Here is a 17,116-nt window from a genome sequence, read left to right on the forward strand (position 1 = left end):
CTTTGCTTGCGTTCATGTGCCGGGCCACAAAAACGTGCCTAAATAGTATGGCATAGAGCCAAGGCAGTTGGGCAGGGGTGGTATATATATATATATATATATATATATATATATATATATATATATATATATATATATATATATATATATATATATATATATATATATATATATATATATATATATATATATATATATATATATATATATATATATATATATATATTGCTCAATGTGCTTCTGGCCTTCTGGAAGCAGTTGATTTCAATAAACCCTTCGAATTCATACATTTCCCTGAAATATGTTTAGATGGTGCCTTATTCAAGATGTACAGAAAGTTGTTCCCTGGGTTACACCAAGCTTGTGAGAGAGGGAGCCCCAGTTTGCTGCTACGACTGTTCTCTGTGTATGGAAGGAACATACTCTGTGCAAGAAGGTACAGTAGATGGCTCCAAAAAGCATTTAAACAATCAGGATATAATAAATATTCTCTATTGTTTTGGGGGAATGTTGGATAAAGAAGCAAGAAAAACATAAACTTCCTTAAAGCATTCCCAAATCTTTCAAAGAGACCAAATTTTGTATGATAATGTGAGCATTTGACTTGTTACTTTCTTGTTTGGTTTTAGGAAAGAGGATAAGATTTGAGAGCTGATAATCACATTCATCTTCAGCCTTTCAAAACAGTGTAGATAATTTTAACTAATGTTGTATATTGTGGATATCCCTGGGCAGAAATATTATGTTATTTCTTGAAAATGAAGTAATTAATTTCTGATGTAGTTTTCATGCTCCTACAGTTGCAGAAACAGATACATGCTAACCATTTTTTTCCAGATGCAGCCCATTGTGAAAAGTGTCCAGATGACAAGTATTCCAATAAGAACCGAGATCAGTGTGTCCCCAAAACCATAAGCTTCTTATCTTATGACGAATTGTTGGGATTCATCCTGGCTTTCTTTGCCATTGCTTTGACTCTACCCACCGCCTTTATTCTGGGGATCTTCATTAAATACCAAGAAACTCCCATAGTCAAAGCTAACAACCGGGACCTCACCTACATTCTTCTGATCTCCCTCTTGCTTGCTTTCTTGACCCCCCTTCTATTTATTGGTCATCCCAAGAAAGTGACTTGCCTTCTTAGGCAAGTCACCTTCAGTTTCATTTTCTCACTTGCTGTCTCTTCCTTGCTGGCAAAGACTATTATGGTGGTAGTTGCATTTTTGGCCACGAAGCCAGGCAGTGTCATGAGGAAATGGCTGGGGAAGAGTCTGGCCAACTCTATTGTTTTATCCTGCTCTGGTATTCAAGTATGCATCTGTATCATATGGCTGGGAATCTTTCCCCCATTCCCAGATTCTGACTTTCATTCCCAACCAGGACAGATCCTGCTGCAATGCAATGAAGGCTCTGTCACCATGTTCTACTCTGCTCTTGGCTACATGGGTTTCCTGGCTGCCATTTGCTTCTTTGTGGCATTTCTGGCTCGAAAGCTGCCAGGGACCTTCAATGAAGCCAAACTGATCACCTTCAGCATGTTGGTTTTTTGCAGTGTTTGGATCTCCTTTGTCCCCACCTACCTGAGCACCAAGGGGAAATATATGTTGGCTGTGCAGATCTTCTCCATCCTGGCCTCCAGCTTGGGTTTACTGGGCTGCATCTTTATCCCCAAATGCTACATTATTATCCTGAGACCTGCCCTGAACACCAAAGAACATCTGATGATGAAAACTCACTAAGGCTCCTTATATTGTTTTTTATTTTTGTTCAGTTTACATGCAGTATAAAATCACATACTTTGAAGTAATTTTTTATGTGTTGTTGCTTATATTTCTTCATTCCATATACATTTTTAATTATAATAACTGAGTAAAAATTTATTAAAACAACTCAAACTATTTGAAATAACCATATCCTTCAATTGTCATAATCTGAAAAACATAACAATCATCAATGACATTAATAAAAATTTCTGAAACCTGGCCAGATAAACAGTTACCAGAGATGTTGTGATAAGGTTTTATATTAAATCAAAGACTATTGCTAATAATGGTATGTGGTTTTTGTTACTATGTATTGGTGTGCTGGTGTTGTATATTATTTTCTTTGATGATGTTCTGACTTTGTTTCAAAAATAGTTTATTTCAAATACTGTATGTATTTGAATGATCTCTTATGGCTGGATAATATTAGATCACTCATAGTTAGATAAATGAGATAGATAGATACATGGGAGAGATCAGGAAAGAGAAAAACAGAGAAACAGATAACATTATATATATTAAGAATAGATAAAATATCAACATGAACTTCAGAGCAACTTTAACCCCAGAGGGGTTAGCAAAGGTAGAGGGGAAGCCCCAAAGACTATATGGAGAAAGGCAATCTCCTGATAGGACATAGGGAAACCCCTTTGAGCCCACTGGATAGAAGATGGTCATCATGGCCAACCCAAAGCTGGTGAGAGACAGGAAGATAAAAATCAAAGAGGAACATGGCTGCCCTGGGTGAGAAATCTCTAATCTTCTGCAAATGAATTTACCCTGATATAGCACTAGAAAACTGTGAAAATGGGATTCAAAAAAAGGAGTGGAGCAGGATTTTTCCTCCATGAGGAAATGTTACCTATAATTTAAAAAGATGTGAATCTTTTAGAATGGCAGAAGGGTATCAACAAATTTGTATGGGCAGGAAAGAAGCCGAGGGTAAAGATGAAAATAATGCAAGATGTACGGGAGAGAGGAGGCTTGAAATTACCTAACCTAAAACTATATTATGATGCAGTGGCACTATCTGTAATTAGTGATTGGACTCATTTAATTAATGATAGAATACTGAATATTGAGGGACATGATCTGGGATATGGTTGGCATGCTTATCTGTTATTCAACAAAAAATTGGATAAGAATTTTAAAAGTCATATTTTAAGAAATGCTTTACTGCGGGTCTGGAAAAAATACCAATATAAATTAAATGACAACATACCCATGTGGGCAATTCCTAGACACGCAATTGAAAATATGAATATAGCACAAAAACAGGATAGAACTACCTACAGACAGCTTCTCAATTTGGAAAGGGGGGTTCTACAACTAAAATCTTTAGAGGTATTAAAAGAGGAGAAGGTAGTTCAAACATGGTTCCAGTATGGGCAATTACAGGCCAGGTGGAAAATAGATCAAAAAATTGGTTTTATCCAAGTTGAGGATAATTTGTTTAAACAAATAAGAGATCAAAGTTTAATGCATATAAAGAGGATATATAATGTACTAATACAGATGGATTCTCTCGATGCTACATATTTTCATATATGGTGGACCTGTCAAAAGGTTAAGGCATTTTGGATAAAAATATGGTGGATTATGCAAAATATCTTTAAAAGAAGGATAAAGTTTACTCCTCAGTTATTTTTACTAGATATATGTACTGACTTTACAGTGGTAGAGACTAACTTGGTTCTGCACCTAATAACGGCGGCAAGGCTGTTGGTGGTGCAATACTGGAAGAAGGAAGACTTGCCTACAACTCAAGAATAGACATTGAAAGTTACAAACTTAGCCGAGATGGCTAAAATATCGGCATATCTGAAAGATCATTCAAATGAAAGATATAAACGAGACTGGGAAAAATGGATTGACTATATACAAAACAAATATGGGACTAAGAAATTACAGATAGCCTATGCTTAAGATCAGGAATGATTTAAATTGTTCAAAGTTAGTGTAACAGGAAGAAGCTAAGATCAATGTATATGTTAGATTTCAACGTAATGCAATTTCACATGTATACTGTTTCTCTTTACTTTCTCCGTAAAAATAGGACAAGCTGAATACATTGACATATAATAGAAATACACCAAGGGGAGGAGGAGTGGGATAGAAGGAAGAGGGGTAGAGAGGGTGGGAGAGAGGATGGGAGGGAGGGTGAGAAGGAAGGGAGGGAGTGGACTGGGAGAGAGGAGTGGTAGAGGGGGAGGGGAAGTAGGGTAGAGGGGAATGATGGAGGGAAGATAGTAAGTTGGAGGGGGCAGAAGAAAGAGGTGTATGGAGAGCGGAAGAGGTATATTGGGTTTCTATTTGAGTTTGAGTTTGAGTTTTATTTTATTTATATTTCTGGGGGTATTGTTGACAAGAGGAACTGCTGTGATTATTGTTTAATGTTGTATGGCCCCGGTTATGTACAGTATATATGTGACTGTATGAAAATGAAAAATGGAAAATAAAAACATTTTAACAAAGTTAAAAAAAAACACCATATAAAAACAAGAATAAAATTAATTAAGCCCCCCCCCCAAAAAAAGATCACTTTGTAGGGCGACCTTGTCCATGTGACATAGTTTTTTGAAAAAGAGTGTAAATTCCTGGGGAATGACTGAAAGAAACGTCCCATGAAATATCAGAATCAATGTTTCAGATGGTAGTGGTGGTTTGAAGAGGTTGAATTATTCAGAGTACCTCAAATCCAGAATAATAGCAAGAATAACATTTAATAACGGCTCAAATTGCCATGTTGCTTTCTATGTTTCTGCAGCTTCATAGGTTCCTGAGAAGCTTCCAACATCAAAATATTTCCAAAGATGGTATTTCTTTTGAAGAAAATGAAGTTGCTGTTGGTGCCTTTGATATCATGCAGTGGATATCACTTTTGAACAAATCAGAAGCGGGGATGAAAATTGGATATGTAGAAAGACAAGCCTCCTCAGAAGTCAAGATTTCTGTCAATCAAAGTACCATCCAATGGCCAACATTATTTAACAAAGTAGTTGAGGCTGCTGGGATTTTGCTTTTTTATTTATCTTAATAAGAATTATTTCTTTTTGAGCAGAAAAAAATAATTCTTATTGAGGCCAATTGAGATAACTGCCATATAAGAGAACTTAAAGCCTGATTAATGTATTAGATATTGTCAGAATTTTTTGCACAAATTCAAATCCAGAAAACACACACAGATAACTGATTCAGCTGGATTCATTAATTTCTTTATGTACATAGGAATAGATGAATAAATGTACAATACCAACAAGTGGTTCTTCCAAGTAAACACAAGGCAGGAGAGATACAGGCAAACACAAAAAGTTAGTTTCATATCAGCAGACAAGCCCAGACAGACTGAAAGTTTACTTCACACAGCAGTAGACTGCTTAATACTGCTAAGCCATGTCCAGATTTCTTCCTTAAATTTACTTACTTACTATAAGGATATAGATTCAGTAATTGTAGGAAGATTCCACACCAATTTGCACTATTCAGGTGACCCTGATGGCACAGAAAAATTCCAAGTGGTCTCAACAACTTTCAGAAACAACCAGATGACTGCAAGGATTATAAATCCTTCCATACCCCACCATTCAATCAGAACTGAAGAAGCTTCTGGAATGAGAAGTGAAACATCTTCAAGGGAAACGAAAGATCAGTTGTCTGAGAGACAATCCAGAATATGATGGGTTTAGCCCACTGAATTGCATAAGAGAAAGTTATCATTAAGAATGTGGTGAGGGAAAAGAGGGCAGCTTAAAAAGTCATTTACATCAGTGGTGGGTTTCACATTTTGTTACCACCAATTTGCCCTTTGTGTGTCTGCTCGCTTTGCGGGCTCACCTTCTATACATGCGCCTGACCTTGCGTGCTAGCACTTTGCATGCACGCATGCACCCGGCCACAAAAATGTGCCTAAATAGGATGGCATAGAGCCAGGGCAGGTGGGCGGGGGTGGTGATTCTCCCCCATGATTTCCACTACCGGTTTGGGTGAACCAGTCCAAACCGGCTGAATACGACCTTTTATTACATATGATGATACAATGGTCAGTTGTTTGAGAGAAAGATAAGGAGTCTAGAGAAAGTTAGATGTTGGAGGTTTCCTGAGAAAGCAAAGATGGAGAAAAATATCTGTATCTATATCTATATATGTTATAACATTCTCATATATGTCATAAGGAGAAACACTTTTTGTAATGGAGCTAAGGCAATGAATCTGTTTTGGGATCTACAATGGAGATTGATAGAGAAAGAGAATGGCCTTTCATTTGCCCCTTGCAAGTAGAGTAATTAAAGTTCATGCCATTACTTCTTGACTAGTTTTGCTCGGTGGGCTCTTGGGCTTCTGGAAACCAGTTGATTTCAGTAAATCCTTCTAAGTCATACATTGCTCTGAAATAATCTTTCTATTTCTGTTTAGTTGGTGCCTTATTCAAGATGTACAGATAGTTGCTCTCGGGGTTACACCAAGCTTGTGAGAGAGGGAGCCCCAGTTTGCTGCTATGACTGTTCTCTGTGTATGGAAGGAACATATTCTGTGCAAGAAGGTACAGTAGGTGGCTCCAAAAATAGCAAAAAATCAGGATTCAATCAAAATTCTTTATTGCTTTTTGGGCGTATTTGATTACATTTCTTGAAGGCATCTGAAAACTTTTCAAATATTGTTCACTATCAGGAAATTTGTATGATGATGTGAGCATTAAAATAAATAATGAAAGATTGCTGATATCTTTTGACTTGGTTTGGCTTGGTTTTAGGAAAGATGTTTTGAGAGGTAATAATCACATTCATCTTCGGCCTTTCAAAAGGTTGTTGATAAATATAACTAATGTTGTGTCATATGAATATCCCTGGGCAGAATTATTATGTTATTTTGTGAAAATAAAGTAATTGATTTCTGATGTGGTTTTCATGCTCCTACAGTTGCAGAAACAAATACATACTAACCATTTTTTTCCAAGATGCAGCCCATTGTGAAAAGTGTCCAGATGACCAGTATTCCAATAAGAAGCAAGATCAGTGTGACCCGAAAACTATAAGCTTCTTATCCTATGACGAATTGTTGGGATTCATCCTGGCTTTCTTTGCCATTGCTTTGTCCCTAACCACCGCCTTTATTCTGGGAATCTTCATTAAATACCGAGAAACTCCCATAGTCAAAGCTAACAACCGGGAGCTCACCTACATTCTTCTGATCTACCTCTTGCTTGCTTTCTTGACCCCCCTTCTGTTTATTGGTCATCCCAAGAAAGTGACTTGCCTTCTTCGGCAAGTCACCTTCAGTTTCATTTTCTCAGTTGCCGTCTCTTCCTTGCTGGCAAAGACAATTATGGTGGTCGTTGCATTTTTGGCCACGAAGCCAGGCAGTGTCATGAGCAAATGGCTGGGGAAGAGTCTGGCCAACTCTATTGTTTTATCCTGCTCTGGTATTCAAGTATGCATCTGTATCATGTGGCTGGCAATCTTTGCCCCATTCCCAGATTCTGACTTTCATTCCCAACAAGGACAGATCCTGCTGCAATGCAATGAAGGCTCTGTCACCATGTTCTACTCTGCCCTTGGCTACATGGGTTTCCTGGCTGCCATTTGCTTCTTTGTGGCATTTCTGGCTCGAAAGCTGCCAGGGACCTTCAATGAAGCCAAACTGATCACCTTCAGCATGTTGGTTTTTTGCAGTGTTTGGATCTCCTTTGTCCCCACCTACCTGAGCACCAAGGGGAAATATATGGTGGCTGTGCAGATCTTCTCCATCCTGGCTTCCAGCTTGGGTTTACTGGGCTGCATCTTTATCCCCAAATGCTACATTATTATCCTGAGACCTGACCTGAACACCAAAGAACATCTGATGATGAAAACTCACTAAGGTTCCTTATATTGGGCTTTATTTTTGTTCAGTTTAAATTCAGGATTTAATCACATAGTTTGAAGTAATGTTTTATGTGTTGTTGCTTATCTTTATTCATTCCATATGAATTTTGAATTATAATAATTGAGTAAAAAGTTGTTAAAACAACTCAAACTATTTGAAATAACCATATCCCTCAATTGTCATATTCTGAAAAACATGAGAATCATCAATGACATTAATAAAAATTTCTGAAACCGGGCCAGATAAACAGTTACCAGAGATGTTCTGATAAGGTTTTATATTAAATCAAAGACTATGGCTAATGATTGTCTGTGTTTTTGTTACTATATTGATTGGTGTGCTGGTGTTATATATTATTTTCTGGGTGATGTTCTGACTTTGTTTTTAAAAAGAGTTAATGTCAAATGCTGTATGTATTTGATTGGTCTCTTCTGGCTGGATAATTTAAGATCACTCATAATTATATAAATGAGAGAGACCAAGAAAGAGAAAAGCAGACAAATAGATAACATTCCATATACTAAGAATAGAAATAAAATATGAAACATGAACATTAGAGCAGCTTTATTTCTGGAGGAAAAAGCGAAGGTAGAGGGGATGCCCAAAACACTGCATGGATTAAGATAATCTGCTAGAACATCGGGAAGCCCCTTGGAGCCAACTGGAGAGACGATGGTCATCATGGCTGATCAGAAGCTGTGACAGCTTGGTAAGAGACAGGAAGATAAAAATCAAAGAGCAACATGGCTACACTAAGTGAGAACTTTCTAATCTTCTGCAAATGAATTTACCCTGATATAGCACTAGAAAACTGTGAAAGTGGGACTCAAAAAAGGGGTGGAGCAGGATTTTCACTCAACGAGAGTAGCGGCAACTAAGCTTTCATTGCTACTGACATATCCAAAAATTTTAACACAGCGACTGGAAAAAAAAAACAGAGACTGAACTAGAAGAAAGCCTAGACTAATTATTTTGAAAGAACTTTTTAAAAAATCAAAGACTACTAGGAATACGCTTACTATTAATATTTATTAATATTGCTTACTGATGCAATATTTATAAATACTCCATAAAGACTCTTGTGATATTCAGAGAGGACATAAACCAATTTGAATGTGGAAATGTGAAAAAAGAAGAGAAATATTCTTGATGAACTTAAAACTATACATCCATCTAGATATTATTTTGGGGGAAAGCTTGGAAGGTTGATGGGTTTTGTCGCTTCGATGGATTATGAACTTTAATTTGCAAAACAACTCCCAAAGGACTACAATAGTAACAGTGTGGATAAATTTAATGTGGACTATAAATTTGACTGCTGAAGTAAGAAGAAATGGAGGAAGCTCTTACTACCAGTCCGGTAGTAATGGTGGTTTGGCCATGCCCCCGAACCTCTGTCAGAAGCTTTTTTAAGCCCTTTTTCCATGCCCAGTTCAGGCAAGGGAAAAGAGGTTTTAAAATTAAAGAGGAGGGGAATAGCAATAGCAGTAGACTTATATACTGCTTCATAGGCCTTTCAGGCCTCTCTAAGCGGTTTACAGAGAATCAGCATATTGCCCCCAACAATCCGGGTCCTCATTTTACCCACCTCGGAAGGATGGAAGGCTGAGTCAACCCTGAGCCGGTGAGATTTGAACCGCTGACCTGCTGATCTAGCAGTAGCCTGCAGTGCTGCATTTAACCACTGCGCCACCTTGGAAAGGGAGGAAGAAAGGGAAGGGAGAAATAAAAAGAAATAAAAAGAAAGAAGGAATCTCACTTTTTAACCGGGATTCAGCAAAGTAGAAAAAAATGCTGTTGCTTTAAATTGGAACCGAGCATGCCTGGCTGTAGAATTCTGAGAGTTGAAGTCCACAAGTATTAAAGTTGCCAAGGTTGCTTTGCTGGCCATGGAATTCTGGGAGTTGAAATCCAAAAGTCTTAATGCTGCAAACTTTAAATTGAAACATGCTTTAAATTGAAAAGCTCAAAAGGAAGTTTGCAAAGTGACATTCAGCACTTTGTTTCTGGGTCAACTGAACAACAAACTGGATAAAAACTAGGATTCTTATATGGTTCTATGTTTTTGAAGTTTAGGGGTTTGTGCAATATGGGCTTTGCATTACTAAAAGGGTTTGGATGATTTCCGGCTTGTGAATGGAACCAAACTTTATATAGACTCATTATCTATCTGGCAGGCATGTGGAATGAGCCTTTCTGAGAGTAATATTTTATTGGGGGGGGGTTGATTCCTTCCCACAGAGGGAAGGGTAAAAAGAAAAGAAAGAAAAACAGCAGAGAAATTTAGGTCTAGAAGTCTACTCAGAGGTCATCTAGTCCAACCCCCTGCTGCAGCAAGAAACCTTACATTGTCTGCATTATTTTGGTGCCTCTAACAGACAGGAAAATTGCCAGAAAGAAAAAGGAGTTTACTAGCACAAGGCTGCCATGCAGAGGAAGACACAGATAGTCCTTGACTTATGACTACAATTGAGCCCAAAATTTTGGTTGCTAAGCAAGAGCGTTGTTAAGTGGGCTTCACCAATTTTACCCAATCCATGGCATCTCCTGGTGAATAACATCAAGTTGGCCATGCCCACCCAGTCATATGACCCCTGAGCCATGGCCACAAAATAGGCCACGCCCACAGAACAGGTGGTAAAAAAAATTGAAATCCACCCCTGCATCGAACATATCAAAGATAGGAAAGAAAATCTCATCTACATCCTCATCAGCAACATCATCGGAGGCATCAATCCCATCTAATTAACAATTGAGGCCTGTTAGTTAGGCCTGAAGAAGTCAGGCTCCATGCAGAGTATAGAAACGATGTTACTATCGATCCAAGAAGCCATGACCAAAAGTCAGGAAGTTATGTCAAAATACCCTGATGAGATCAAAAATGAAATGGGGGACATGAAGAGGGATATACATAAGATGGATGAAAAGGTAGGGAATTTCCAACAAATGATAATGAAGAATGAACAGAGGATACAGAAAATAGAAATAAGGGCTGAGCAAACAGGAGAAAAAATGGACGAAATGGATGAAAAGCTACCACAAGCTAATAGAAAATTAGAAGAGACAGTTATCTTTGTTGAGATGGAAAAGGCAGCTTATTCTCTGATATTTCAGAATATTGTGGAAGAGAAAGAGGAAGCTCTGATTGAGGTGATGATAGAGCTGCTGGCTGGAGTATTACAGAAAAAAGAAGCATGATGTACGAGAACTAGACAGAATATTCAGAATCCATACAAACTATACAAGAAGGCAAATATTGCCAAAAGAGATGCATGTGAAAAAGCTTTAGATCAAGAAGAAAGAGTGAGGATGGGAAAAGGAGTGGGCAGAACGAGAAGGTGCAAGAACAAAAGGGAAGAAAGGATAGAAAGGACAGAAAGAGACAAGAACGACTAGAAGCGTAAGACACATTCTAAAAGATATAAGACATTTAACAGGTGCCTCCAATAGATTGTTCTATATATCATGATCTGGAGTATCGAACCCACAGGTGGGATTCACATACATTTACCACCGGTTCGCCCCGTGTGTGCATGCTCACTTTGTGGGCATGTGCACCTTCCACAGATGTGCCTGACGTTCCATGCATGTGCTTTGCTCATGCATGTGGCTTAAAAAATGTGGCTAAATGAAGGGTGGGAGGAGCCAACGTCGCGACGACACATCGCACGGACCCGACAGTCTGGGTCCGTTGATGAAACTTTTGTCTTTGGACGGTCCGTTAAGACCTAAACCGTCCCGAAGAGACGGTGACAGGGAAGCCAAAGCCTTGCTGGTCACAGGGACATCGCAAAGTCCCTGTTTGACCCAAGGGTAGTGCTTCCAACTGAGGACAAAGAGGCAGCCCCCAGGCTGGCATAGTCGGAGACGGCTCCTGAAGGAAGAGACGAAGCGAAAGTGTTCCATCTGGTGAAGTTTTTTTTTCTTTTTTTACTTTCAGAAGATCCGTGTTAAGAAACTTTTTTTCTTAAAAAAAAACAAAAACAACTAGTCCCCAAAGTAAGAATAAAGCAGTAATTTTGACACTTATTGGACTGCTACTAGAAGATTTCCTGCTCTAGTTAGTAACAACGTTTTGTGGATTGAAGTAATTGCAACATTTCCTGTCTCCCTGCTTGTAGTCTATGGACTGATCTTTTTTTCTATTTTTTCCTTTTTACTACCCTAATTTTTTGTTGTTGTTGGCTAAACTAAATTTCTTCTCTTACTTCAACAAATTTTTCCTTCTATTGGTTAAAACTATATGAAAGATATTTAAAGGAAACCAAAAAATAACAATTGACTAATTATTGAATCTGCCACCTGGAAGCCAAAGTCTGAACTTTGCTTCTGTTTTGGATACAATGTATCCGTTGTTCTGCTTCACTTGGTTTCACTGACCTTGCAATGGAAGGGTTTGGAATTTGTTTATAATACCTGATAAGACTCAAAGCACGAAACCTGTTTTTGTTAGTGCTTCTGGTAAATATTTTGGCAAGAGAAGGAAAAGACAAGCAAGAATAAAAACCCTTCTATTTTAAAAACTTTGAAAGAACTGGTATTTAAGATTCAAAATAAATACAGACACATTTCCTAAAATTTTGACAGGCTAGAGTGGCAGATTCCTTTTCCCATTTTTTTTCCCTTTATACTTCTTTGCATTTTGAAAAATGGATCAATATTCAGAGGAAGAAATCTAATAATTCAAAACATCCTGGCTGGACTTCAAAATATTGCAGAAGGACTTGAGAGATTTGACAAGAAATGGGACAGTTTATGGGGTGCTACAGTTAAAGAGAAGGGGGTTGGAGCCCCAGAGATCAAAGAAGAGAATGGAAACATAGAAAATAAAGATAAGATGTCAGATGAATCCATCAATGGACTAAATACGAGCGAAAGTGAAAAGAAGGGAAGCTGGAAAAGTGTTTTTGACAACTTGGAGCCTTTCTTTCAACTTCAAGATGCAGGAGGGAAAAAAAGAGTGAAAAAGATGGAACTAAGAAGACAAATATATCCAGAAACAAGTTTGATAACCAAAGCTAAGTCTACGTTAATAACAATTAAAGAGCAATGAAACTACATGAGAGATCGTTTAAGCTACAGAGAGAAATGTTAAACTCTGAAAAGATTCTAATAAGAGAGAGAAAGGATTATTTTGCTACTGGAAAGACACTGGCTGATAATGCCAATTGATGATAAAAATTAGCTAATTTTTGATGGTTAATAAGTAGGGATTTTAGTATTTTGTAGACTCTTATAGATTATCATTGAATGTTTAGTTGCTAACATATAATATATCATGATATTAACAATGAAAGGATAACCTTAATTAGGATAAATAACCAGGCCACAAATTGCAACTGAGTATTGGTGGTATGATAAAGCTTATTAATTTCTGTTTCAGACCTTGTTATGAAGCTATAAATAATTTGGATTAGAATAAGAGGTGATGTGACGTAAATAGCAAACAATTGTTTTCTTTTATTTTCTTCTCTGTCTTTCTCTAATTACAATAATAAAAGGGAATGTCAATGCATATCTTGGAGATTATCAATTAGACACTTTAATTTGGATTAGAAATGGCAAACAACTGTTTTTTTTCTGTCTTTCAACTATAAAAACAAAAGGGAAGGTTAACATATACTTTGGTGATTATTAACTAGAAATGTCAACATTTTTCCTTTTCCCTTTAGATTGTCTAAGACTTTAAATGGTCATTTTGTTAACACATTTTAATAGATTGTTGTTTAGAGATTGTTGCTTTTTGCATTTGTGGACAAAAGAGGAGAAAAAAATGCCAGCAGGTGGCTGTGTCTTTGAATCTTAACTAAATGAAAATTGTGGTATGGTCATATATAAAATATATAAATTTTTAACATATACAATTTAAATTGAATGGAATATATGTGATTATGGACAGAATGTATGAAATGTACTTATGACCAATGGATACGCTTTCTACAAGATGTAATGAAAGATGATGCTTTTCTTTTTGTGTTATTTTTGTAATAAAATTAATAAAAAAATTATTTAAAAAAATGTGGCTAAATAAGACAGCATAGAGCCGGGTGTGTGGGCGGGGCGGGGCGAGGCCGGCCCACCCACAGGTCACCATTAAAGGTTTGCCTAAACTGGTCTGAACCAGCTGAATGCCACCTCTGATCTAACCATTGAGAAAGATGGCCTCATCCACATCAGACAGAACAAGAAGGAAATATAATGGCCCATTGTCTAGTTCAAGAATATTGACCTGTTTTTCCACATTTGAAGCTTTAGAATCTCAAGAATAAGTTTTCAGACTAAGAAAACAATCAAACTTCCCTGAAATGTTTCTTTCTTGATTCTCAAATTAGGATTATTCTCCTGTGTCTTTTCTGCAACTGCACACTTTTGTGGAAATGTTCATTCCCAATTCCCCTTCTAATTTTTATAAGCATGTATTATTTATTCTCCTTTGGAATTTCCACCACCACAATTAGTTGCCAATCAATGTGATGACAAATCGGATAGACAGCACCTGATACTCTGATTTGTGACAGCCTCCTTCTGTGATGAGAGCAGAGGTTGGGGTAAAGCTAGGCAAATACTGTAGCAATCTGAAATTGTAGACTCTGAGATTTAACTCTGTGCTGAAGAAAGAACTATAGGAAGGATCTCTTGTTTTTTTTATTTTTTTTTTATGTAAATGTGTTTTTATTTTCCATTTTCATTTTCGTACAGTCACATATATACTGTGCAGAACCGGGGCCTTATAACTTTAAACAATAAACACAGCCATTCCTCTTGTCAATAATACCCCCCAAAATAGAAACCCAATGTACCTCTTCGACCCTCCAATACACCCTTTCTTTCGCCCCCTTCCAACTTTCTATCTTTACTCTGATTTGTAACCGCCTCCTTCTGTGATGAGAGCATAGGTTGGGGTAAAGCTAGGCAAATACTGTAGCAATCTGAAATTGTAGACTCTGAGATTTAACTCTGTGCTGAAGAAAGAACTATAGGAAGGATCTCTTGCAGTGTATGTTAAATGTTGTTGCTGATGCATATACAGCTTTTTCTGCTTCAGTTTCTGTCTCAAATACCCTGTGCCAGTATGCTGGTGAAATGCCCATTTAAGGTGATAATAGAAGAAAAGGAATGGTTCCATTACTACAAGCCAGGAGACTACTGGATTACTGGAATAATGTCTGGAATCGTAGCTCGGTTGTATGAATTTTCATTCTCCATGTCTCCAACCCACCAATTGAAAAGGTAATTGTCAGCACATCTAGGATTCTGGCCATTGCGTTTACCGGCTCCAATGTCTCTTCTAGGAATGATTTCCATTCCCCGATTCCTCACCTTGAGAAAGGCAAATTCATTATTGCTTCTCCCAATTTCCTTTAGAGAAAAGGCTCCTGGGGAACATGATGATTTTGTAAAAGTTACTTTTCAGTTCTTCCCCAAGTGTCAGCCTCAACACTGGGCACTGTCAACACTGTCCCACGATGACTCTGACATGGATGGGGTTCTGCCTGCTTTCAAAATGATTACCTTGGTACTGTGGAGAGTCAGCAACCTGTTTATTCATATTTATTTTATTTATTTATTAACAATAGTTAAACATTAACTCCTAATAAACTGATTGAATGAATACCTTAGAATAGAGGGAGATCTCGTGTATTTTCTCCCTGCTCTTTCACCCCCTTCCTTCCATTTATTCTATAATTCCTACCACCCTCTCCGCTCTGTCTTTCCACCCTTTAACACTTTTGCCACTTTTGTGGCTTTCCTGTTCCTTTTGGTTTAAATAAAAGGAATATCTTAAAATAGCAGAGTTGGACGGGACCTTGAAGGTCTTCTTCATGTTCCAGAACTGAATCAAATGCTTTCTTATATTCTATCCAAGCCATGAACATGTTGGTTCGTCTTTTCTTTGAATTCTTTAGGATTAGCTTGTCAATCAGCAGTTGATCCCCTTCCTCTTGAATTTTTGCAGCATCCTTTCTGTTCTATAGGAAGCAAGTCATTTCTTTTCTTTATCAGCCTTTTCATTTGTGATTTACTCCATCACCACTTTCTAGGCTCTTATAAAACTGGGGTTGTTTTGCTCTGAACTGTGAGTTTTCCTTGAACTGAGTTACTCGATTTTCATATTGTTTAATCTTTTCCACAATGGCAACAACCCTCTGCTTCAGCTCTTCAATTACTACCGCAATCTCCTTGTTCTCTTGCTTCCTGGCTGCTTTTGACCTGCTTGTTCTTCAGCTGACCTTGCCTTAGGTTCTTCAAGTTGCTCAAGCCTCAACGAAATTTCTTGATCTTCAATTCCAACCGAATTTTCCATTTAGGCTTCCTCTTCTTGCCTCTTTGGTTCTTTTGTATTTTAAACCCAATTCTTTGGTGGTTGTGAACGCAGCTGCATACATCAGGTGGTTAGTTTCGGCTAATGTAGTGGTTTGAATGGTTGGCACAACCTCATTGACCATTTTTAATACATTTCCCAATTCTTTCCGGTTCACTTGGTTCAGCTTAGGCAAATATGCTCTTTCAGCATCTTCCATTTGCTTTATTATTATACAATTGTATCACAGCGGCCAGTTGTTTCGCCGGATTTGGCATTGGTTACTAGTCGGGCCCCACCCAAGGGCCTAGGACGTTGTAATGTATTTTCGTAATATGTGTGCAGATCCAAGCAGTGCAGCTTTTGCATTTGACTGATGGTGATTTTGTCAATTTTTAACTGTTTTAAATGTAATTCCAGTGCTTTTGGAATAGCACCCAGTGTGTCAATTACCACTGGAATTACCACTGCTGGTTTGTGCCATAGTGGTTGAATTTCGATTTTTAAGTCCTGGTATTTTGCTATTTTTTCATGTTCCTTCTCGGCAACCCTGCTATCACCTGGTATTGCAATGTCTATGATTGTGACCTTATTTTTCTCGACCAGTGTGATGTCTGGTGTATTATGCACCAGTATTTTGTCTGTTTGTATGCAAAAATCCCACAAGATCTTGACCATGTGATTTTCGGTGACTTTTTCAGGCTGATGTTCCCACCAGTTTGTTGCTGTTTTAATATTATAATTTTTGCACAAATTCCAATGGATCATTTGTGCTACTGAATTGTGCCGCAATTTATAATCAGTCTGCACGATTTTTTTACAGCAGCTGAGTATGTGATCAACAGTTTCATCAGCTTCTTTGTAAAGTCTGCATTTGGCATCATCAGAGGATTTTTTGATTTTGGCCTTAATGGCATTTGTGCGGATAGCTTATTTTTGCACAGCCAGGATTAGTGACTCTGTTTCTTTCTTTAATGTACCTGTTGTTAACCATAATCAAGTTTGTTCAGTGTCCACTTTATCTTTTATTTTTTCCAGAAATTGGCCATGCAATGCTTTGTTCTGCCAACTCTCCATTCTTGATTTTATCACATCTTTTCTGTATTCTTGTTTTGTCTGTTGGGCCTTCAGTAGTTTTTTGTTCTTTACTTCAATTAATAGATGTTCTTGACTTTCTTTTAAATAATCA

At 37.6% G+C, this 17,116-nt stretch overlaps 1 protein-coding gene across 1 annotated transcript; it reads left to right on the forward strand.

Moving 5' to 3' along the window:
* Positions 1–788: 788 nt before the first annotated feature.
* Positions 789–1,739, forward strand: LOC116524083 (vomeronasal type-2 receptor 26-like). The gene has a single exon (XM_032239171.1). It carries the CDS (start codon positions 789–791, stop codon positions 1,737–1,739), a length of 951 nt encoding a protein of 316 aa, XP_032095062.1.
* Positions 1,740–17,116: the final 15,377 nt, after the last annotated feature.

Source organism: Thamnophis elegans, chromosome 2 (assembly GCF_009769535.1).
Source record: "Thamnophis elegans isolate rThaEle1 chromosome 2, rThaEle1.pri, whole genome shotgun sequence".
Classification (NCBI taxonomy): Eukaryota; Metazoa; Chordata; class Lepidosauria; order Squamata; family Colubridae; genus Thamnophis; species Thamnophis elegans.

What these genes read in the sequence shown, in the direction of transcription:
- LOC116524083 (XM_032239171.1), top strand. Translation starts at nt 789, where the DNA reads ATGCTCCTACAGTTGCAGAAACAGATACATGCTAACCATTTTTTTCCA.